General features: G+C 31.9%; 2 protein-coding genes across 3 annotated transcripts in view; both read right to left on the minus strand.

The window, feature by feature from the left end:
* Window positions 1-790: 790 nt before the first annotated feature.
* LOC145303700 (uncharacterized) lies at window positions 791-11,221 on the minus strand. Of its 2 annotated transcripts, XR_013873790.1 has the most exons (9): window positions 10,516-11,221; window positions 8,196-8,332; window positions 6,755-6,867; window positions 5,952-6,073; window positions 5,365-5,396; window positions 3,918-3,964; window positions 3,517-3,576; window positions 2,960-3,040; window positions 791-2,399 (listed from the first exon to the last, which is right to left on the minus strand). XR_013873790.1 is itself a non-coding variant. In XM_080145305.1 (8 exons), exons 1-8 carry the CDS (start codon window positions 11,214-11,216, stop codon window positions 3,020-3,022), a joined length of 1,233 nt encoding a protein of 410 aa, XP_080001431.1. In that variant the 5' UTR covers window positions 11,217-11,221; the 3' UTR covers window positions 791-3,019. The 2 variants fall into 2 exon arrangements, 1 of the variants encoding a protein (XP_080001431.1); XM_080145305.1 differs by having other exon boundaries at window positions 791-3,040.
* Window positions 11,222-11,255: 34 nt separating this feature from the next.
* The window catches only part of LOC145303699 (uncharacterized), a 35,644-nt gene continuing 22,458 nt past the window's right edge, over window positions 11,256-24,441 (minus strand). Inside the window, exons 6-17 of the mRNA XM_080145304.1 lie at window positions 23,407-23,545; window positions 23,261-23,335; window positions 22,781-22,855; window positions 22,019-22,114; window positions 21,131-21,213; window positions 15,451-15,510; window positions 14,786-14,915; window positions 13,954-14,244; window positions 13,328-13,481; window positions 12,839-12,909; window positions 12,469-12,531; window positions 11,256-11,548 (exon numbers count right to left, since the gene is read on the minus strand). Coding sequence (XP_080001430.1) covers window positions 11,417-11,548; window positions 12,469-12,531; window positions 12,839-12,909; window positions 13,328-13,481; window positions 13,954-14,244; window positions 14,786-14,915; window positions 15,451-15,510; window positions 21,131-21,213; window positions 22,019-22,114; window positions 22,781-22,855; window positions 23,261-23,335; window positions 23,407-23,545 — 1,369 coding nt within the window. The 3' untranslated portion in view covers window positions 11,256-11,416. The remainder of the gene's footprint in view (window positions 11,549-12,468; window positions 12,532-12,838; window positions 12,910-13,327; window positions 13,482-13,953; window positions 14,245-14,785; window positions 14,916-15,450; window positions 15,511-21,130; window positions 21,214-22,018; window positions 22,115-22,780; window positions 22,856-23,260; window positions 23,336-23,406; window positions 23,546-24,441) is intronic.

The following is a 24,441-nucleotide window of genomic DNA, read 5'->3' on the forward strand; positions in this document are numbered from 1 at the left end:
TATTGAGATGAAACAAAAGCTTTAAAAACGGTCTTTTTGCAGATTTTAAAAAGCTTGTACCATCTCAATTTTAAAGATTTTTACGAAATTTCAATTCTAGTGTGTCAATATAACCCAAATACTTGATATCCAGAATTATGAATCAGCCGGATATCTGTATCTATCGATTCCAGCCCAACCCCATTATTTATGTATGAAATCTGGCAATTTTTACTTTGGAAAATTACTTGCTACACCTTCTTCCATTATATGTTAGAATTGAGACTGCCCCCATTTTTTTTTAGTAAATTTCAGGTTTATATAGACACACTAGAATTGAAATTTTGTAAAAATCTTTAAAATTGAGATGGTACAAGAGCTTTAAAAACAGGTCTTTTTGCAAATTTTAAAAACTTTGCAGTGCTTGTACCATCGCAATTTTTGTATTACAGAAAAAATATTTTGCATGGGTCAATATTTTGCATAAATCAACTATATTATGGCTGGGGGCAAAAATTTTAACAAAATTTTTCAAATCCGGGACAGGCTAGTACACATTATCAAAAATAATTTATCTTAACTTTAACTTTTGTTGCTATAGTTTTTTTTCTATCAGTTTAAGCTGAATTTTGAAAGATTTTATTTTACCATGGAAAGTATGCTTTTGTTATTATATAATATTTTAAGAATCCCATAAAGTAATTTTCAATGCTTGTAAATTTTCAAGTTTGTAAATAAAAAGTAGAGCACAATCTCCGCGCGCTGCATGCGCATGTAGTGATATCAATGTTGTTGTTTTTTCTTCTCTGTACTGTACATACATTACAAGAGTTATCAAATTGCGTTAATAAAAATGTACAGAAATTAAAACACACAATTGAAACACACACACACACCACATGATGATATTTGAAAACCGGTTTTTGTATGTGAATAAAGAATAACTAGTTTTAGATCTGGTTAAGAATTATTACTTCTAGATATTATTATTATAAATTCCTTTAGTCAGAGTTACATGTCTGGTGAAAATTATTAATTATTATGCCACAAAGTGAATTTTAATCATATAATTTGTATTATTGAACAATTTATATTATTAAAATTCACTAATAAATATTTTGGATTAAGTTGCTATTAACATTTTTTGTTTAATTCTCTTTTATTTTGGTTTAGATGTTATTTCAAAATTTGAATGTATGAAGCTCAAAATCCCAACTAAAAATTCTCTAATGAAACAACTTCCTCAATTTTCTAACAAACTAAATCAGGAGATATTATCTATACAAATTTTTACAAAGATATTACAAAAATCAGTATAACCAATATGCAAACAACAAAATTGTACCAAATTTGTAAAATGCTGCTTTTCAAAACAAAACAAAAACTATATTTTTAAAATATAAATTTTTAACAAAACATATTTTTAAACTTTTTCTAAAAATTTTAACTAATGTGGATTTTTAGCAACATATTTGGTATTTGTATTTATATCAATAGTATTTTTTTTACACAATCATGTATGTGTTAAAACATCAATCAAGAAAAAAAAATGAGTTTTGCCTTTTCTTTGTGTGCAGAATTCATATCAAATAAAAATCAGTTTTTACAAAAATTTAAATAATTGACTCTCCCCCCCCCCCCCCTACCATTTTAGTTCTTAAAAGTATAAATTTTTTGGGCGTAGAATAATATATTTGGGGTGATTTTTCTTGGGATGGTGGTGGTACCCTCCCCCCTATAATAGTTATAAACCGTCCTAGGATCTATAAGAACCTACAGATCCTGCTACTTTATATCAGAATGTATGTATATTGCACAAAAGAAAGGGTTGAAGTTCATGTTTGTAACCTTGACCAATGACTCCTCACCACATTGCTACCTCAAGTCTTGTTATTTTTTTAAAAACTTTTTGGTTATATAACAGTTAATCTAATTATGAGTTGTATCATTTCAAAGTTTGCCACATTACACAAAACGTGGCCTGCTATGAAAAGATAGTTCCTTGTGTAATACAATTGTTGTTATTTTTAATATAAAAAATTGTAAAGCTTTATTAATTAATTGTTATATATCCAAAGATGCTTGTTTTTTTCCACTAGATTTTTGTATTATCTTTATTTTTTACTAGTAACACATTTTGCCGTTTTAAAAGTTGTAAAATGAATAAATAAAAGACTTGAAATGGCTATTTTGTTCAGTACTTTATTTTTATCATTTCTAGGGCCAATCCATACCTAAGTAAAATCGTTATTATACATATTGTAATATTTTGTTCATATAGGTTTACTTGGAAAACTAAAGTTTGTATAAAATTCTAAAATCTATTTATTGCAAAGAAAAGGCATAAAATCAGCTTTTCCCTAAAAACCTAAAAATGAACATTTTTTCAGCGTAGATATAAAACATCGAAACTATTATTACTTTATTGTAAACATAATTTTATTTTGATAATTCGTGATCAAAATAAAACTATGTTTTGTTAATTGAAAATATTATTTACTTAAAATTACAAGTAGTTGCTTTCAATAAAAAATTAAAAGAAAATTTGCAGTTTTTAAATTTTGTTAGCAAAGCTACTCTATAGGTGCTTGTGTCTGTCTGTCTTTCCAGAGACGTTCAAGCTCATTATTTTGGATTGTAGTTAAATATCTAAGGTGGGGCAAAATATTTTTTTCAAAAAAATTAGGGAGGGGTAAATAACCCCTTGTCAGTCCTAAGGTGGATTCTTTGAAAAAAATTAGGATCACTGCATCGCTACCTCACCATAATTGTTTTTGTGAAAAATCCTTCAAAATTACATAAAAAATCTACAAAAATTAAATAAAACATTATGGTAATAACCCTTCTGTGATTTTATTTAATTTTTGTAGATTTTTTATGTAATTCTTTACAAAAGAAAACAATTTGTTGAGGCAACGATGCAGCAATCATATTTTTAAAAAAAGAATCCATCTCTGGTGTCTGCAATATTTAACAGTACAGTCTCAGTTTCATTAGGGTCACCATCTTCTTTCTCGTAACAGTTGTACACTTCTTCATCTTATTCTTCACCAGATGTATCCTTAATAATATTAGTATTATATTTATCACTAGCGGTTACACCCTAGAGGACTCTAGGGGCACTTGTGGAGGGAGGAGTTGGATTCGATAACCCAATTAAGATTTAAAAAGAAAAATATTTTTTGAGAATGGAGGAATATTTTTGGGGGGAGGAATTTTCTAGGGACGATTTCTCTTAGGAGGGTGGTTGTACCCTCCCCTAAAATAGTTATAAACCTTCCCTGGACCTATGAAAAGCTACCCTGTAAAGGAGAACCATACCGATTAAGTGGTTAGCGAGATCCTTTGGTACAGACAGACATCCTGTTACTTTATTATAAGGGTACAATCATGTTTATGTTATTTTGCTACAAAATGACGCAAAGTTATTACTTCTTTAGATTGAAATTAGTGTTTGAAATGTTTTGACACCTCTAGTTTTAACCCAAACAAGTTTTGGAGCCAACGAATAAGATAACGTGTTTTTTTACTTCTTACCCTTTTTCTCTTTCTGGAAAAGTCAAAATCTTTGAGCTCAACATCTGGGTTCCCGCCATTTTCCTGGAGCAATAGATATAGAGCATCTAGATGCTTACTCTCTTAATTAGCCAATAAAAAAAATGGAGGAACTATTGAGCCATATTATTGTGTAGAAAGCGTACATATTTTGTTATTAAATAGCAGTTATTTTTTTCATTTTACTCGCATATTAAGCCAGCTTTAAAATAGTCTTCACATAACCTTTTGCTTGTACACATTTCTTAACTAATATCATGTGAAGAATATGACAAAACATAAATAATAAGTCAACTATCAATACAAAGAGTTCGTCTGCTAAAACCCCTTTTTATTTTGACTGAATATGGTGTCAGCTAGACTATTTAAATGTTGTATATCTATTCCTGGAGGTGCCTGTAAATCTCAGCTCTTGAACGAAATCTTTGCCCTAATTTATTTGCATCATTACAAGGTTTTCATAGGTCAATCTATAATACAAAGTAGAACGATGTCTGTCTGTCCGTCTGTCTGTCTGTCCCTTAAGATCTCGTTAACCACTGAACCGATCGGATTCTACTCTTCAGGGTATATACCTATTGGTCCTGTGGTGGTTTTAAGCTATTTTCTTGGGGGGTGGGACACCCCCAACCCCCCAAAAACAAAAAAATCCCCCCCCCCATTCTTTTTTTTTTTTTTTTTTTTTGCTGAAGATTTCCTTGGTCCTTTAACGAATTTCGCCTTAATTTTTTTTATCACCTCTTGGGGCAAAGCCTTTAGAGGCTAGGGGCGAAGCCGCTAGTGAAATATAAAGAATAAGTGTCTGTGTATTTGGAGTGAAGATTCTCGCTAACAGCTGAACCGATGTAATTCTTATTAACAGTAAATCTTCCAGGAAAGATTTTGGGAACTTTTTGGGGGGGAGTGTGAAAAATTGGGGAAAGGGAATTCAGATTTAGGACTTTATAGACAGTTACACCGTGCCCTAAAATTTGTCCAAAGAATGAAGTTTTTAGTAAGTTGTGCTTTTTCAGGGAGTTAAAAAGACCGTGTCATGGTTTTATGCTAAAAAGGATTGCATTAAAAGATTAAAAGAATTAGTTTGATCTATGTTATAGCCTGATTAGTTATTTATCGCATCTTATTACAGACTACTCTACGCGGATATTGAAATTAAATATTCTAAAAGGTGGGGGGGGGGGGGGGGGGTTAATATAACCATCTCGTAATCAATGTATAAATGGCACTTAGAATTCGAATTTCGATCTAAAATTTTGCATGAGTAATCCTTGGTATTTTCCCTAAATCGAACAAAAAGTTGAAAAAGTAACAGTTGACGGCTCAGCCCTTTAGTCGTTTTTTTTTGGCTATTTTTAGGGCAAATCTGTTATAAATTAAGTAGGAATCAACTTTTTGAAACATATTTTTGCTTTAAATCATGTGAAATGATACAAAAACATTTTTTAGATTTCTAGTACCAGCAACTACCGGCTAGAACCGTTTGAAAACGTTTTGGAATGGCAAAGAGTATTACGTGGAGATAGGTTTCGTGATGTATTTGCCTTGAAAATAGCCAAAAAATGGCTAAACGGCTGAACCGTTAGCCGTTACTTTTCCAACTTTTTGTTCGATATAGGGAAAATAGACCTACCAAGGATTACCCATGCAAAATTTCAGATCGAAATTTGAATTCTAAGTGCCATTTATACATTGATTGCGAGATGGTTGCATTACCCCCCCCCCCCCCACACCCTAAAACCAATCTGATATTAATTCTATGATTTTGTTTTAATATTTGTGGAAATACGATGCTATGTAAGATTTTAGAAAATGTTCATGTAATGATCCTGCCTTGTGGACTGAAGTAATAAGCATCCACAGATCCTAAGAACAATTAGATACATACACATAGGAAGAAAAAAGAAGAAGTCTTACTGCCATCCAATGTTGAATCAAACCCAAAACCCGAAATATATTTTATCGGTTAACCCGTTTTTTTTGTGGGTTAATTAGAAAATTTTAAACAAAAGGCTTAAAAAGGCGTGTTACTCCCGTTAAAATATTTTTGGGTGGGATAAAAACTAGGTAACATTTTTGGTGTTACAATGAAATAGAGAGGAAAAAATTATGGGTTAACAACCCTGTTTTAAAAGGCTTAAACATGACACCTCATTATGCAAACATATATCTTAAATAACAGCAAAGAAAATGCATTTTTTAAGTGACCAAATCGTAATAACTAACAATATTTGTGTGTGTGTGTGGGGGGGGGGGGGGGAAGAGCAGTGTACCTTCTTATAATAAGATAACAATCACTTAAACTTCTGCCCCCCCCCCCTGGACGTCCTTGGTTAAGCAAGCTGCTAAAAGGTTGAAACTTTGTCTATCTGAAAATTAATATCTTAGAAACGGCTGTAAAATATATGTAAGTATCAATCCCTGAAGATTTTCCAGATTGTCGTTCTTTCAAAACCTTTCTCCATCCGTTATTCATAGTAATGTCCTCAAGAACTCTGGCTTTCGGGCTTGCAACAGGTTTGACATTGCCAGGTTTCAGCACCTGAATAATACAGTTACTCAATCACACCTCGTAATGGACATGGAACACATGGATGATGTGAGTTATTCTCGCATACACTGATAATATGCCACTTCCAGCTGGCTAATATAACGATAACCCCCATTCACCCCCTAGTCCTAATGGAAAAACAAACTGACCAATAAATGAGGACCATAGTAGCAACCTAAGTTGCAATAAAATTTCCTCTGTCATAATATCCAAGTATTATATATCCATTCACCCACATGTTGGTAAAAGATTAAATAGATAAAGATCCAAGGATGGAGGGGAAATTTACACTGGTACCCAAAGTTTGACTATCGTCTCCTTAGGTATTCGTTAACTCAAAAACATTGAATACTTGTAATGAAATGTGTCAAGTGGTGTCCAAACTTTTCTGTATTTCAGCAATTTGCAACAAATTTACCAGGGCTCGGCAGCAAAATGTCAGCCACAAGTAAGCCTCAGTCAAATCGTCAAATCGTCATATTATATATTTAAAATTCATCTAGATGTCTTAAACATTTTACTAAACAGACAATCCATTGTTTTAGAATTTTTTTTTGAGAATTTGAGGCTTGTGCATGGCTGAGGCGCGTTGTTTTTCATAACGTCAGATTCTAGAGCTTCGCTTTTAGGCTTTTTCATCATTGTTCAGTTTTATTTCTATTCTAACCTAACCTGTTGGAAATTAGGTGGTACTTGTTGGTTTTGCTGTAGAGATTGGCCAAACTGCCTGGCTGGTACAGGTGGCAAGGATATGGTTGTGTTTGGTTCACCATATACTAGCACCCCTGAAAAGCACATTCATAGTTATTGCCAACAGATTATATTAAGCAAAAGGGGACTATCCACGAACAAGAGCAAGTGATTCTAAGCACCTTCCAGCAGTGATTCTAAATGTTTTTTTGGTGAATATACTAGGGTTATGTTTAATATCGTTGTATTTAGTTTCACCATGGTTTTCTATGACCAAAACTTTAAAATGTTAGTAATTTTTTTTGAAAACATATCATCAAATGTTTTGTTAAGTTCAAATAAAAAATATGCAAAAACATAATCAAATGCTAAATATTACAAGTTACCATCACTTTTTCTAAATTAACATTTTTCATTAAAAATTACTTTTGTGTCATAGTAGTTTGAACTTAACAAAACATTTGATGGTATTATTATTTAGTCACAAAAAGTCTAACATTTTAAGTTTTATTCATATAAATCCATGGTAAAACTAAACAACTTATTAAATTGCTATAACGATATTAAACATAACCCTAGTATATTCACCAAAAAAATAATTTAGAATCACTGCTAGAAGGTGCTTAGAATCACTTGCTCTTGTTCGTGGATAGTCCCCTTAGATCATTTTCAAATTAATTGTAAACCAAATTCAAAATAACCTATGTTTTTTTTTTTTAAATTACTTAGAATGTTAATCCATATGATAAAAAATAAATATCAGCATATTGTTGTATAGGTAAGTCCTGATTCTCTGAAGTTAGAATTCAGATGCATACAGGGGTGTATATTCTGCACAAGATTTATTTTTTTTCCCCTGCTACAAAATTTTTTATTTTTTTCCCCCCTAGATTTTTCTTAAGAAGTAGGGGGGGAAATAGAAAAATATTTAAAGAATTCTATACCTATTTTATTTATTTTATCCCTCCTACCACACATTTTTTTAGTTTTTTAACCAAGGAGGGGGGCGAAATGGAAAAAATGTTTTCAGTTTTCTTAATTTTTACATTTTTTTTCCCTCCAACCACTTATTTTTTATTTCCACCCCCCCCCCCCCCCCTGAGCCGGGGATCCCATGCAGAATATACACCCCTGGATGCATACGAAGATTGGTTGTGAAAATCATTTGGACAATCTTAGATTAGTAAGCTTCGCGCAGAGCTGAGTGTATTCTATGTCTCATTACAAGCTGACCCGCAATTCTCATGAAAACTGTGCATGATAGAGTAATGACAATTCCAAATATTTGTAGGCTTTAGTCGGTTAAAATTTTATGCAAGCATAATCTATACTTTCCGCGTAAAGTTAATTAATTTTTTTTTGAGATAATCGATCCCAGAAACATTTTACCGCGATCTGCACTAGATCCATAAATTCAAATTACCTGAACTTGGACATGAATTTTTGACTAAGAGTGGTTTTATAGGGCCTCCATGTTGACTTCTGACTTTGAATTGAACATTATTTGCAGGAACAAGATTGACTGAAGGCTCTCCATGCTTTACAAGATCCTTTACGGGCCTGGAAAAATATATATTATAATAACTAAGGCTGGCAATCCGCCGAATTTATGGGTCGGATTCAGATTCTTACAAAAATCCGCCAAAAATAAGGGGGATTAATCCGAGGATTGCGGATTCTATCAATATTCTAAAATGTATTTTTTAAATAAAAAAAGTTCTGGCCCCTACGTACATTGGCCATTTTCTAACTTTACCTAACCTAACCTAAAATAAGCATAAAAATAAAATGACAAAAAAACTTGGGTGCTATCCACCGTTTTAATCAGGGTGTCGGAGCCGTTTAATTTTGATGCGGCTCCGGCTCCGCGGAGCCGTATCTGGAAATACGGCTCCGGCTCCTACCTTAAAATTAATATATCAACTTTTGTTTATTATTGAAATTGATAAAATAAAATAAATAATATTATTATAAAATATTTTGCTTTTATTTGATTAAAGCTATATAAAAGTAGAAGGATGTGTGTCTATTTGTTAAGTAACTACCTTAGTTTTTCAGTTTATTATATGGAAATAAACCATTGCCAAATTATATTATTACTTTAAAAAATCACTTTTGGCTAATCTGGAGCCGGAGCCGTTTTTAACGAAAAATACGGCTCCGGATCCGGCTCCACCAAAAATGTTGCTGCTCCTGGCTCCCGGCTCCGGAACACTGGTTTTAATTGTACCTAGTTAAGAAACAATAAAATACTTTTTTGGTTTTAGTCTGCCACATTTTAAATGTCATAAAAATTAACAATCCGAAACCGCAATTTTAATAGGGGATTCGAATTCTGGGTCTAAAATGGGTCAAATTGGGGGGATTCCGGATTCGGATTGCCAGCCCTACAAATAACATTTTAAAAACTTATGGTAGAACTTTAGTTGAAGTCACATGCCATGCAATCCAACCTTTATTATATGTTTTTACAGTTTTTGTTTATTTAATGCAAGCAGATCCAAAACTTTAAGGTCCAGTGGTTGGCGAGATCTTAAGGTGATACAAAATTAGATGAGTGATGTGTACAATACATAACTACGGGCATTGATGCGTTGATACTAGAAGTACACAATACAATACATTCATATAATCTAACATAGAATAAATAACTAATGTTATTTATAAAGAGAGGAAGAAGAAACATATTAATTTCCGTTGACCTCTCCTTACAATCCTTATACTAAAGTAACAGGATGTCTGTTTGTCTGTGTGTCTGTACCGAAGGATCTCGCTAACCGCTGAACCGATCGGGTTCTCCTTAACAGGGTAGCTTCTCATAGGTCCCGTGAAGGTTTATAACTATTTTCTTGGGGGGGTGGGACACACCCAACCCCTTCAAAAAATGAAAAACCCCCCGAAATTTTTTTAAAAAATTTTTTACTAAAATTAAAAATGAGGGGGGGCAACCCCCTTCCAAAAAAAACAAAAAAAATTTCGCCCCCCCCTCCCAAAAAAAGATTTTTTTAAAATTTTTCTTTAAAATCTAAAATAAGAAATTGGGTTATTAAATTCGACTCTCTCCTCCTCAAGTGCCCCCTAGAGGCCTCTAGGGGCGTAGCCGCTAGTCCTATTATATAAAGTAGTAAGCGTTTTTTGTCTGTCCCGAAGGATCTCGCTAACCGCTGAACCGATATTGTTCTTGATATTGCTTTAAAAATTGATTTACATTTCAAAGTTTGTTTCATATAAAACCATGGTGAAACCTAACTTTTTATTCAATAAAGCAAATATTAAACATAAACCTAGTATATTCACTAAAAAACTACTATGGGTTAATGCTGGAAGATACTTAGAATCACTTGCTCTGGTTCATGGATAGTCCTCTTTAAAATAGGAAGAGGTCGACTTTTCCCCGTCCTACCTTAAGTGCCCCTAGAGGCTTCTAGGGGGCGTAGCCTCTAGTTTAATATATTGTATATTTTACACTAGATTATCATGAACTCTAACAAAGTGAAACTTGTAGCTGGCTGATATAAAGATTCCCTTCCCTCCTACTGAAACAAAATTACCCCTTCTGTAGACTACAATTAGTGGTTGAAACATATGGACACTCAATGCAATGTAATAAACCAACCAATCAATATGTAATGAAAGTCCCAAAACTTGTTAAGCCAACAAATTAGAAAAAGTTATTTAAAAACTTTAGGGACTAGTGTAATAAAATTCCCAAACTTCCCTCCCTCCCTGTGGTATCTTCTTACCTAATATAAAGACTGTGACTAGAAGGTTGACTCAAAACGTTTGTAGGAGCAAAATCATTTGTATTCAAATCATCTTTTTTGACAAGATTTGAATAAATTGCAGTATTATTACGCACTAAAAACTCAGCTGGAATATCTGTGATGTTTGAGGGCAAATTTGTTGTATTTTTTCCTTTGGAAACTACAGAGAACTCCTGGTGTTTGATTGAATAAATATCATTAGGTAAACTTGTATTTGGTACAAGATTGGTTTCAGGTGTTAATGGCAAACTTAATGAATTTGTAGTAGATGGATTAATCATCACACTGTCACTAAATTTGCTGATTATGGCAGGTGTTGTACTGTGCAAAGTAGTTATTTGACCGTTAGCATGAGATTGAGCGAGTCCAACAATAGAATTAGTTAAATTTGTAGGATTTCTTACAAAATTTGATGACTGATTTGAAACATTTAGGCTTGACACGCAGCCAGAGGTTATACTGTGTGTAGTTGTAAATACATAAGGGTTTGTAGAGTTCAATTTAACTTTAGGTGGAGATATTAAATTCAAATTTGATGTATCTCTATCGAATAAATAATGTGAACGGAATGAACGAAACACGTTGTTTGGAGTTGAGTTTTCTAGAGCAGTGTTGGTTTGTCTATCAATAATTTCTTTATTGATTTGGTCGGGTGTTCTTATTGATATTTTAAAAGACATTTTAATAATCTGAAAAAAAATTAAAACTATTACAAAATCACAAAAAGTTAGGTAAAAGCTCAAATATTTATATTTGTAAAACCGAAATACAAATAAACCATAAATAAATATTTAAAAGACGACAAACTATTAATTTTCTTATTTTTAGAAGGCCTGGAAAGGTTTCTTCAACCCCAAGTGACTTATCCACATTTTCACAATTAGAAAAGATCGGCATATTTTCCATACAATTGATCCAGTTCTTGGGCTACTTTCTCCATATATCTGTGTCTGGGTGGATCCAAAGAATACGGAGTTCTGCATTCAGAACTGGTGGCATGGTAAGCTAATGTCTGAATAAAATAATAATGTAGTGTTTTTTTTAATTAAAAAGTATAGGTTAGTTAAACCCACTTACCCCTTTATCATTAAAATCTCATTGCAGCAGTTTCGATGCGCAAATCAATAGAACCTAAAAGTCTATAAAATTGACAATTACTTATTTCCTTAAGAGTTCAAGGATTGCATTACATAAAAAATGAACCTTTCTGTTTGCTGTACACTTCCTGTTTTTTTTCAAAAATATGTAATGATTTAAACTTCTTTTGAACCTTTCAATTTCAACGGAGACTGTGCTGCCAGCCGTTTGTTAACTAGCTGCATTTAAGTTAAAGGGTGTGCAAAAAAATGCACCGTTTTAAAAAAAAATTGCATGACTTGTGTAGATGGGAAAAAATACCAAGCATACTGTTAGAACCAAGCTGAGCTTTAGTTTTAAAAATTAAAAGAAACACCATCTTTTTAATTTTTGTACTACAGTAGCCGTTGAAAAGTTTGAGGAAGGTTGGATAATGCAACTTGCAAGTAAATTAAGAGAAGTTTCATTTTAAATATTTTCCTCAGATTAACTTCAGTGCTATTTGAGATGTCAAATTATATTTTATTATCATACAACAAAAAATAATACATTTAGTTAGGCAATATGAAAATAAAAATGCAATAATCTTATAATATTTAATAAACATAGAACTTATCAGACTATTGAATGACTACATAGTCGTTAAAGTAAAAAAACTAAATTAAACAATTTAAAAATTAATTTTTGATAGGGGTAAGTGGGTTAAATAAGCCGATACATTTTATTTAAATAGTAAAAACACACAAAAATGGACAGTAACATGATGCATAGAACTCACCAAGTACTGTGAAATTTATTTAAAAAACTAAAATATTTTTGTTTATTTAGAAAATAAATAATATAAATCTTATTTACCCTAAGACGTTGCCAACACTGAGAGCAAATTATATGTTGATTTGGGCACATATAAATAGGAACCTTAAGATGATAATCTAGATTCTATCTTAAAGGAGTGGACATATTCTGAAAATCCCACTATCACGATGTAATAGAACATTGGAAATATTTGCAGAAAAAGCTTTCATGATAATAAGTGAATGTTGATCTATTTTTTACCTGCATTGCATAATTTTCATATTTATTAGAACAAACCCCTGTTTTATGAGTCAGAAATTACCCTAAGGTTAACTCATATTTAATTAATCACATTTTCACTAAAACTCTACCCATTTAGGTACTAATTTCTGTAAGGTATTTATAAGATATTTCTTTTCTAGATTATTGCCTGTGAAGTATCAAGACAGACAGGGCACTGAAGATCTAATTCTTTATCAGCAATTTGAATTGCAAGGAATTCTGCCCAATAAGAATATAGGTATTAGAAATGAGAAACAAAATAATAAATAACCAAATAACAACGTTATAACACAATAAAGATTTAATGTAACCCTCAAAGTTTTTGAATTGCAGATGTTTAACATTTTTATTTGAGTAGGGGGGGGGGGGGGATATTTCCGTCAAGACTCATTTCCTAGGAAGTGAGTATTGACGGGTAAGGCTCACTGTCTTTATTTGTGTCAGTGAGCCAAACCATTAAGACTCACTGAATCCAACTAAGGCTCACTTCCCTAGGAAAAAATGCAGTCTTTCCCCGGAAATGTTGAATAAATTAAAAAGAAAGGAGCAGAAAAAATGAACCCCCTAGAAATCTCTGCACCTAATATTTCCCCCTCCCCTCTGGATCTAGTAATTGTCAAAATATATATTCTATTCCCTAAGAGATTGTTTTCATTATCAACTTCCATGTCAGGGTCAGGGTTGTTATTTCTTGCAGATTCATTTATCTTCATCATTGATTTGAGGTTTTCTTTAATTTCTGCACAAGTTTTCTTCTCTTCTTGACTCTTTATTAGTTTATCCTCAATGACCTACAAAATTACTAAAATATCATTTAGAGTACAATCAAAATTCAAAGTAATATTCCTTTTTTGATTATTAGTGGCTTCGCCCCTAGCCTCTTAGGGCTTTGCCCAAAGGGGTAATTTAAAAAAAAAATAAAGTACTACTGATGCTGCCAATAGTTTTATGTGAACTAACTTCCCAATAAACAAAAAAAATGGTTTTGTTTTTTGGGGGGTTAGGGGTGGTCCCCGCCACCCAAGAAAATAGCCTAAAACCACCAAGGGACTAATAGGTATATTTCCTGAAGAGTGGGATCTGATCAGTTTAGTGGTTACCAAGATCTTAAGGGACAAACGGACGGACAGACAGACAGACAGACAGACATCATTCTACTTGGTATTAAAGATTATAAAAGTACAATTTTTCTAGGACAGACTCAAGCTACTTTGTATTATAGATTATCATGATATAAGATTTTTGCATTAAAAAAAAAATTACCTTCTTTTTGTTAATCAAATCATCAATTTGCTGTTGAAGTTCATCATTTTTATCGGAAAGCAATTTACTTCTCTTTTCCATCTCTTTCAGCTTCTTGCTATTGGCGTTGGCTAATTTCTCTAACTTTTCAATTTCACTCTGTTCTTGAGTTGCCTGTTCTTGAGTAATGTGATATCCCTTACATGATTCCTTTTCTTTAATTGCCAAGGTTTTCAGTATTGTGCAGATCACTTTTTTGTACATTGTCGAGCTTTGTCCTGCACTTGAAGAGTTAACAGAGTTTATGTACGTCTAAAAGAATTAAGTTAACATTTGAATTTGCATAACTTATTAAGTGACATAATACAATAAGACTATAAATACTAAAGTAACAGGAAGTATGTGTGAATTCAGACAAACAATATTCCTTCCCCACCTAAATTCTAAAGTTAATTTTATAATTTCTAGGGAGTGGCTGGAAGGATTGGAAATTTAATATAACAATCATCTGTTATCTGTGCTGTTACACGTAGCAAATCCGCTCATTGTCAGGAGGGTATTAGGTTCGAATCTCGGCCCACCACTGCGTAATAACTAAAAGACGTTAAAAGTTGTCATACTGCTGCTATGTTAAATGCACATAGTAAATAGTTGGAGTACGGGGAATGCCTTGGCCAAAAACAGGTGCAACGCATTATCATGCACTGTTAGGACTCCTAGACAATGGTTGTGCAATACAGATTAAAGATATGTTCAAGGTTGCGTAAAAAGAACTTATACCCGAGGCGTCACCGAGCCTCCAAGAGGTCTGTTAACAACAACAGTAATTAAATTATACAAATTTAAATGTTTCCTGCAGACACTTCAACAATGGGACACTTGAAGTGTTTAGTTGCACAGACATGAGCTTTGTATCCAAAAGCATTTTCTGTGTTGATGGCTCAAGATCAGAACAGCAATCAGAAAACCAACAAAAAAGTTTGTCCTGTGGCATTTCAAATTTACATTTTTTCCGGGTAACTAAGCTTGTTTTTGTAAATATTTATTTTTTGAAAGATGGGTTTAATTTCACAACATCTTGAATAACATCAAGATTAAGTAAAAACAACACAATTTTCATGCTTTGTAGGCTAGTTTTCATTCAAATAAGTTAGAAGTACAAATATTTCAAATAATTTTTCTCTAAATAAAACTTTTAGATTTAATTTTCATTAAATAAATTGATTTAGAGGGACATGCTCCTTGTAAAAGAGTGCCATTAATTAGGGTGGCTTAATATGGAACACCTGCCAAAACTCTAGACCAGGGTGATGTAATAATTGAGTAGCTTCCACGAGAATTGCGGGTCAGCTTGTAATGTAACATAGAATACAATCAGCTGTGCGCGAAGCTTACCAATCTAAGATTGGCCAAAGGATTCTCACTTCCAGTCTCCGTGTGCATCTGAGTCCTAACTTCAGAGAATCATGGCTACAACAACAACAACATTTAGAGGGACATCCAAATAAAAATTAATTTTCCTGAATAATTAAATCGCCATTAATACCCAGGCACTTCCAAAGTTCTTCACAGCGTGTCCTAGAGTTAATATTTTCATAAACTATCATGAGATTATCTGTAACTAAAACAAGAATAGCAAAATCCACAAAAAAAAGCATACCAAATATAACATAAAAATTTATAATTGCAAAAAGTTTAAGGTTAATTGGAGTAAAGAAGGTCATTAAAACATTAAATTACGAAAACTGCACATATATTCTTGTAACAAAATTATATTTGTTTAAGTTATTAATTCATTATAACGTATTCCAACACAAAAGACGACATTTGACTTTACATTTATGTATGCACACCACATTTTTCCATCAGCTGATCTTTGTTTACATTGACGTACATTCAATTGACATCTGAGTTCCAATGTGAAAGGACTATAGCTGAATTGTAATGATTATAAATATGTTGTTCTTATTGTGATTAATAATTTATTTTGTGATTTTTCATGCTTTTAAGGATTGTTTGACTTAATTATGACTGACTTTTAATATTTTCAGACACCTTAAAGCATTCTTTTAGAACAATCTTAATGTCGAATTAGCTAAAGTTAATGTTCACAATCTTAATATTCTATTATTTTCTAATTAAAACATATAAAACGTATCTAAATAATCAAAATCGTGGTCTCTTTAATATTCATTCAAAAGGTAATATTTTCATCCTTTTATAGTTCTAAAAGATTTTATTAGCGATTTTCATTAAAAAAACGTGTGCGTTTTTTTTACGTTAATTCAATTCTTTCTTTCTAAGGCAAGGCATTTAATTTCAACTTAATTTTTTCAACAAGTGAATTAAAATGTACTGCTAATTGGTGTCGTTATACAGTGGTGAGTTCTTATGTTACTTGTTACATAACATATCAGGTTAGTGTTAATAATAGTACATATATCCATTGTTAATAAAACCACCAAACTTTCAAAGCTCATTAGAGTACCTCTAATCCCTACTACAGTTATTATAGTGTAGTAACTAAGGGATTAAAATTCAAAGAAAAGGGTTAGTCTCAATCCATTTCTCCCCTTCCCCCTCCTTCTCAGGGTGGAAGTTAAGTTGGTTTGGAAAGGGGTTTTACTACAACCCATTCCTGCCTCCCTTTCGTCCCCTTTTTGTGTCATAGAAAAGGGATAATCTTTTGAAAGGTTTTGTCTCTCTACCATTAAGTGTAGAATACAACCCTCTTCTTTTTACTTCTCAAAAGGCGGAGCTAATTGTGGTAACACACTTCTCTTTATTTCCCCTCCCCTCTTTACTTATAGGTGGAGTCAGCGAAATATTATATAATAGTTTATATATACTTATTGATTTATTTCAAACATAGTTTTCAGTTTGAATATTTAATAAGGGAAATATTTTCTTCCCAATTATTATTCATAATTCTACCCTTCAAATGATTTAATGGTTTGTATAAACTAGTTTGAAATCATTATTGTTTTTCCATTCTACTGTTCAGAAGGAAAGACATGGTTTAACATACCTCCCAAATTATTTATTATTTGCTTTGTTAGGCAAGGACAAAATAGTTTGGTAATATCATAAAATCTCCAACCCAATATACCTAGATAAATGGCATAGCATTTCTTCTCCCTCTTTATTTCTAAGTGTGGAGCTCTTCAAGTCTATTTACCTAATTTCTAGGGGCGGAGCTCTCATATAAGGGTCATATATCCCTTTACCATTGTTGTGACAAAATCAAAGGCTAAATATTTTCTCTGGTTTCTGTTTGAATATTTAAGAGAATTAGCTATATATAAATGATTGTAAGTTCACAGTTTAATTGATGTAATAAAAACTTTATGAAATATTATAATTGTTTATCTCTAAACATTTATTTTCATACTACTTATGGATGTTGTCATCCTTGTCATTGTAATTTCTGACATTAAGAATATATGAGAAAGGAAAAATCCATTCATACTCATTTTTCTTACCAAGTTATTACATATATTCCTAAAATCATTCACTATCATAATTTAAGTGTACACTACTGGTGTGTATGATTAACTATTTTGTATTGAGTTAAAGTTTGTGTGTATCAGATACAAAACTTTCTTTTCTTGTTTTCTTTGTCTTTTTAAGGAGAGTTCTGTTTTATCAGTACAGATTACAATTAACTCGCAAGAAATTTTGTGGCACAAAGTATTTTGATAAAGGAGTCTTGTACTACCTAATCAAATACTTCGTTCAGTTTTTGTTGAATATTTAATTCTGAATCTTCATTCTCAATAATTGCCTATTCAAGCATAATCATAACTGAATCATGTTGTCATATAAAAATTTGAGTTTTTTACCCTTAATACCTGAAGAATCTGAATCAGGTTATAGCAGCACATGTTCATTGAGTAATTCAGGTGCTTCAAGTTCTGATCTTTCACTTCCAGACTTGAATGATAATTGTACTATTACTGAATTGGACTTGTTTCTTGCCAATGCTGAAAAACTGATTTCTAGACTAGAAATATATGGCAGTGTTTATTCAAATTCTTCTCATTTGAATAGCCATTTTCTATCCTATGAACATTTGAATGTAAGGTTACATTTTGCTCAAGCATTAGCATTTAATATGAAATCTATTATACATATTAATAAATGTTGTGCTTTAATTCTTCAGATTGAGGAAAGTAAACTTGAGTGGCTAGTTAACTGTCCTAATCATCTTTTTCTCTCTTTTACTAAGAAAACTCAGCTTGATGTTTCAGCTAACAGTGATAGCAGTATTGCAGTTGATTCCTTAGAGGTAAATGTCATTCCTACCAATATAATACAAAACTCACATGAGCTTCATGATTATATTGCCAAGTTTGAAGGTTTGGATTCTGCAATTTCTTGCAGTAATGTTTCTTATTCTATACCTAAAGTTCAGGATCAGTCTTCATTCTTTGTAGACAGTAGGGTTCCACGACAAACGACCGACAGTAGTTCTTGTTCTGGTCATATTGAAAATATCATTCCAAATGACAATCCAACTCTGGATAATGAAAGAAAGAAGGTTGATATTGTTGATAAAGTTCTGAATGATGAGATGCATTCTCTTTCCAAGATTTTAATTGCTACTCCTAGTAAGGATTTGTCTCATTCTTATTTGGTCTATTTGCACAATGGCCATGTTCCTGTTGTAGATAGGCAAATATCTTCACTGCAGCATTCTCTTAGAGACTACATCACTTTCAAATTTCATGATGCTAAGTTAGCTCTATCTGCTGCTGAAGTAGTAAAGAATGCAATTGATTGGACTATTGATATTAGACATCTCTTCATGTCTAAGGAACTCTTCAAGAAATCTCAATGCCAAAAATTGTATGGTAATTTGAGTAAATTCTCTACAGATCCTAATATTGACATTTATAGATTCTTTCATGAATTTGAGGCTTTAACTTTTGACTTTGATTATTCTGCTGAAAAAGCTGACTTTTTGTATTCCAAGTATCTTGTTAAAACTCATCAAGAAGAAGTCATAAGATACAGGCATGATTATAAAGCTATCAAATCTTACATGATTCACAAATATGGAGATCCTAAACCTATTTTGATAAATCTTGTCAAACCTTTACATGATCTAAATTTACCTGACAGTCATGCTAATCCTGCTGTTTCAGTTATATACTACAGGAAGTTTCAAGCAGTTCTTGAAACAATAAATTCATACCTAGATTCTACTTCTGAATTTTTAAAGGATTTTGAGATGTGTATATTTTCACATGAGTTTCTTCTTAAACTCTTACAACTTATGCCTCTTGATGCAAAGAAAAAATTCTTTAAGCAGATGGATATGATTAAAGAGGATTCTATTCATGTTAAAGGCAGAATAGCATTTAATGTTCTGTTGGATACAGTAAGATTTCAGTTCAAAATTCATGATCGTATTTTAAAGCATGATAATTCTGCTTCAAAGTATTCTAATTGTGACGAGGAGTCATGTATCTCCTATCACAAAAGGATAAAGTCTGTTAACATACCAAAGCAGCCAATTGCTGGTGAGAGATCATTTCCTTGTGTTATTTCTGGACACAATCACAGTGTAAATGAGTGTTCCAAATTCCTTAATCTTTCAACACAGGAAAGAGTTAAGCATAGGAAGGATTTCATATATAAACACTGTGCTGTTTGTCTCCAATCATCTCTCTCATGTCATGGTGGTAAATGCATAAATATAAAATCTGTTCCAAAGATTTTATTATGCAAAGGGTGTAAATCTATGAATAAGATTAATCCTGAAAGACCATGTTACTCTGTATTGTTTTGTCTAACCAATTCACATGGAAAACCACCATATTCTGAAATCCTCAAAGGTTTGGAAAAATACATTCCTGAATTTAAGCCTAATGTAGGACAGAGAGTTTGTATGTAATGTTTCAAGAGTTAAAATGATTTAAAGTTGTCACCATCTGGTTTATTCTTCAAGCCAAAAATATCTACATAGAAACTTATATTCTTATTTTGTATATCATGTTTTATAATTTTAATTTCATTGTAATAATTAGGCATCATTTTAAATTTTGTGATTTACTACCTTAATTAAAAAACATTGTTTCAATTCAATCAACTCCAGTGTTATGATTTATGAATTGTGAGGATTGATAAAGAAAGTATTTCAACAATTTTGAGAGAATTTTATCAGTAGAGGTAGAATTCCATACCTAACTGAAAATCTCCTAAGTTATTCACACTATTATTATTATGGTACAGGTTTTTTCAAACAATATAACCATAAAAATGTATTTCTATCTATTTGTCAGTAGAGGTTTTATTATAAATCTGACTGCAAATGTGAGTTATTTTATGTTATTATAGTACAGGTTTTATTACAACCTAACTAAATAACATAATTATGATAAGTCTTATTTTTAGTAGAGGTTTTATGATAACCTAACTAGAAAAGTATATATTTATAATTGGTGTTATTAACAGTATGGGTTTCATTAAATAACCTAACTGCTTAGAGGGATTGTATGCTATTGTGTTGAAATCTTTGTTGCGGGAGTGTAACAAAATTATATTTGTTTAAGTTATTAATTCATTATAACGTATTCCAACACAAAAGACGACATTTGACTTTACATTTATGTATGCACACCACATTTTTCCATCAGCTGATCTTTGTTTACATTGACGTACATTCAATTGACATCTGAGTTCCAATGTGAAAGGACTATAGCTGAATTGTAATGATTATAAATATGTTGTTCTTATTGTGATTAATAATTTATTTTGTGATTTTTCATGCTTTTAAGGATTGTTTGACTTAATTATGACTGACTTTTAATATTTTCAGACACCTTAAAGCATTCTTTTAGAACAATCTTAATGTCGAATTAGCTAAAGTTAATGTTCACAATCTTAATATTCTATTATTTTCTAATTAAAACATATAAAACGTATCTAAATAATCAAAATCGTGGTCTCTTTAATATTCATTCAAAAGGTAATATTTTCATCCTTTTATAGTTCTGTATGGTTTTCAACTGAATAAATTTCTATTTTAAAGATAATCTTATTATGGTTTGGTACCTCCACTGTCACAACAGAAATCTTCGCTGCTATCTAAACCTAACATTGTCAATTAAACACTTTCACCTCCCCACCCCTATCTAAAGATGCCCCACAAGGATTCTATCAGAATAAATTTGTTCAAAATGAAAATTCTCACCAAGAAAAGTAGAGGTCTCCAGATTTGAGTAACAGTTTTAGTAAGTTAAAATGATTGTCAACCACTTTATATTTCTCATCTTTCTATAAATAAATTTATGAGAAAAATTATTCTAAATTGATTTTAAGTATATGTGGTGCTATCCTATATCTTCTGAACAATATATTTTTAATGCATATTGCATATATATAAAAATCTTTGTATGTAGTCTATTCCCAAAGCCCCGTTAAATACAACCAAGGTTTATAATCAGGGTGTCGGAGCCGTTTAATTTTGATGCAGCTCCGGCTTCGTGGAGCCGTATCTGGAAATACGGCTCCGGCTTCAGCTCCGGCTCCGGCTCCACCAAAAATGTTGCTGCTCCCGGCTCCGAAACACTGTTTATAATCATTTAAGAATTTTTTTATTTAGTGTGGTGTATTGAGAACATTTACTATTACAGGTTTGCGCAAGAGGGGATTGTTACAAAAATTAAACAGCAGTTTTGTAGCAAGCAAATTAATTCTCTAATATGAATAAATGTTAAGACACAATAAGTTAAAAGTTTATCCAGAATTTTAAAACAAGATTTCCAGAGAAACTTCATTACACCACAGCTCCCAGTACAGGCACATTCACAGTTAAGGAAGGAATAGAAGTGAAAATTATTCAATTCTTCAGACCATTTGAAAAGGTATAAGATTAAGCATGCATATATTCCAATGCATTACAAAGTTGTCCTATACATAAAAATAATGGATTAGACAAAAGGCCCAAGGCAATTGAATTATATTCATTCTGGTGTCAAGATACAACACTCTCCACCATCAATAGATATCATACAGAATAGGAGAAGCATTTCCCATTAGCCATACCTGCATTCCTGCTTACATCATTCTAAAATCATACCTTAAGGGGTATTTCTATAGAGGTCGAAAGACTTCTGATGATCAATTTGACAATCTCTTGGCTCCTGTTCAATTCTAAGATGATAGCCTCCATTTTCTAAATAACAATACAAATATTAAATAAGCCATGAATAGATTTGCAAAACTTACGTAATATCAAATTTTATGATGATTTGTTTGTCTTTATAATAAGACTTTCACTGATTTTATGATATTTTGGAGTAGTTTTCAGGAAAAGTAAGAAACCCGAAAGTGTAATGACGTTACAGACAGGAACTAGTAGATGATAGACTAACTATTTTAACCTAAAACATCCAGTAGAAATAGATGAATAAAGAATATTTTTTCAGGGATGCATAACCATTTGCATTTTGGTGCGGCTCCGGCTCCGCGGAGCCGCATCTGAAAATAAGCTCCGGCTCTGACCTAAAATCAAGAAAAACTATACAAATTTTTTTCCCCCGATCTATTTTTAACTTTTGAAGGTTTTAAAAGTTCAATATTTCAGAAAAATGGACTTGAAAAACGCATTTGCACACGACACAACAGAGTAACCAAATTATGATTAATAAAAAATCCCTTTTATAGCTAACCCGTAGCCGCTTTTGAACAAAAAAAAATGGCTCCAGCTCCGGCAAAATATGGTGGCTTCGGATCCCTGATTTTTTCTTTAATAATTTAGATGATAAGAGCAAGGCCAATAGGTATTTTAATTAACAAATAAACAATGAACATAAATATTATCTACCATATCTTATAATACCTGTTGTCTATTTGCAGTTTCCAAGGCTCTAAAACTATCAATAATGCAATTGACATATATAGTGTAGTCCTTCTTCTAATAAATACCAAATTTTTCAACATATTTTATCCAGGGTGTGGGAACAATTAGGGTATAATTATTTAAAAACTCTCATTATTAGGTTGAGGGGGGGGGGGATTAAAATATACCTAGAGTAGCTTTACTACTAATAAGAACTTTTAGAGCAACTATATTAAGAGATAAAGAGCAGGTGCTCATTGGTCATAAAAAGGAAACAGAGAATTAAATTGTATAAAATCACAAAAGCTTTCTTAAAAAAATTAAATACATCTTTGGTACAATGGTAGTATGACTATTCTATCTTGAATAGCAGCCTAGAAAATCACATTTGCCCTAGAGTGCTTTGGACATTTGATAGACTGATGGACAAACAGACAAAGTAATTATAGATTAGCTTCACAGCTAAAAAATTTGGCATTCCTGTATATCTATATTTTTGCGTATAAATTTGACAAGTCTTGTAATGACAATTTCAGAAAAATTCCCACTGTTCATCTAAAAAAATATTTATGAATGATTGTTTCAACAATGATATGGGACATAATAGATTATTAACAAATATTTACCTTAACAATAACACTCAACACATGAAGAAAATCATTATGTAAATCTGATAAAGAATGGTTATTTATATCAACATCAACCATTTCAATTATCTGCTCCAAAACATCAGCCCGCAAATGAACAGTTATTTGTGTAAATATCCTAAAAAGAACAATGATGATTTATTATGATTTGTACATGAAACAAGAACTGTTGGAACTGATGCTTAGTAATAAAATAGCTAAAAACCATCACAGGACCACTAGGTATAATCTCTGAAGAGTTGTTAGAGCCCAATCGGTTCAGTGGTTACTAAGATCTTAAGCTTCAGGCAGACAGACAGATGAACAGAGAGACAGACAAATAGACATTGTTCTACTTTATATTTTAGATAATCTATATATAGTTAAAATGAAAAGAATGAAAACTATAATACACATTAAAGTTACATAGGTACTTTTTAAAAATATTCAAAAAATATGTCAAAGTACATTTTAATACCCTTTTAAAAAATGCCTTAAATACAGTTTAGGTCTAAAAAAATATTAAATAATAAAACAGAGTGCTTGTTATTTGTAACTTGCATTTTGAGACATTATAAGAGATACTTTGCTTAAATGTATTTGTGGTATCCGCCTTGGTTAAATGGCAGACACCCGAGTTCAAATGACTACGGCAGTGCGAACAGACGTGGACACGTATATTATAGAGAAGCTACGCTTCTCTAGCAATCACTAAATAATAAACAGAGTCTATTCAGGTGTTACTTTATTCAGGGTCTAAGGTTTACTAAAGTTATATACAACAAACAATAAATACACAGATTGGAATAAATAATCCTAAAGCAGAATCAATATAAATACATATACAATAATCAGATTGGGCAATAATGATCCCCCATCCCTGGAAAGGGTGGGGGAACCAAACAATACAGCTTAACCATAATAAGGCTGTCAAAATCTATCATTAATTTTAAAGCATAGGGAGGGGTCAGGCTGACCCCTTCCCCAGTACTCGGGGGAGGGCCCTCGGCCCTTCTCCGAACCAAGGTCAGGGTT

Source organism: Acartia tonsa, chromosome 13 (assembly GCF_053477335.1).
Source record: "Acartia tonsa isolate MP-2025a chromosome 13, ASM5347733v1, whole genome shotgun sequence".
Classification (NCBI taxonomy): Eukaryota; Metazoa; Arthropoda; class Copepoda; order Calanoida; family Acartiidae; genus Acartia; species Acartia tonsa.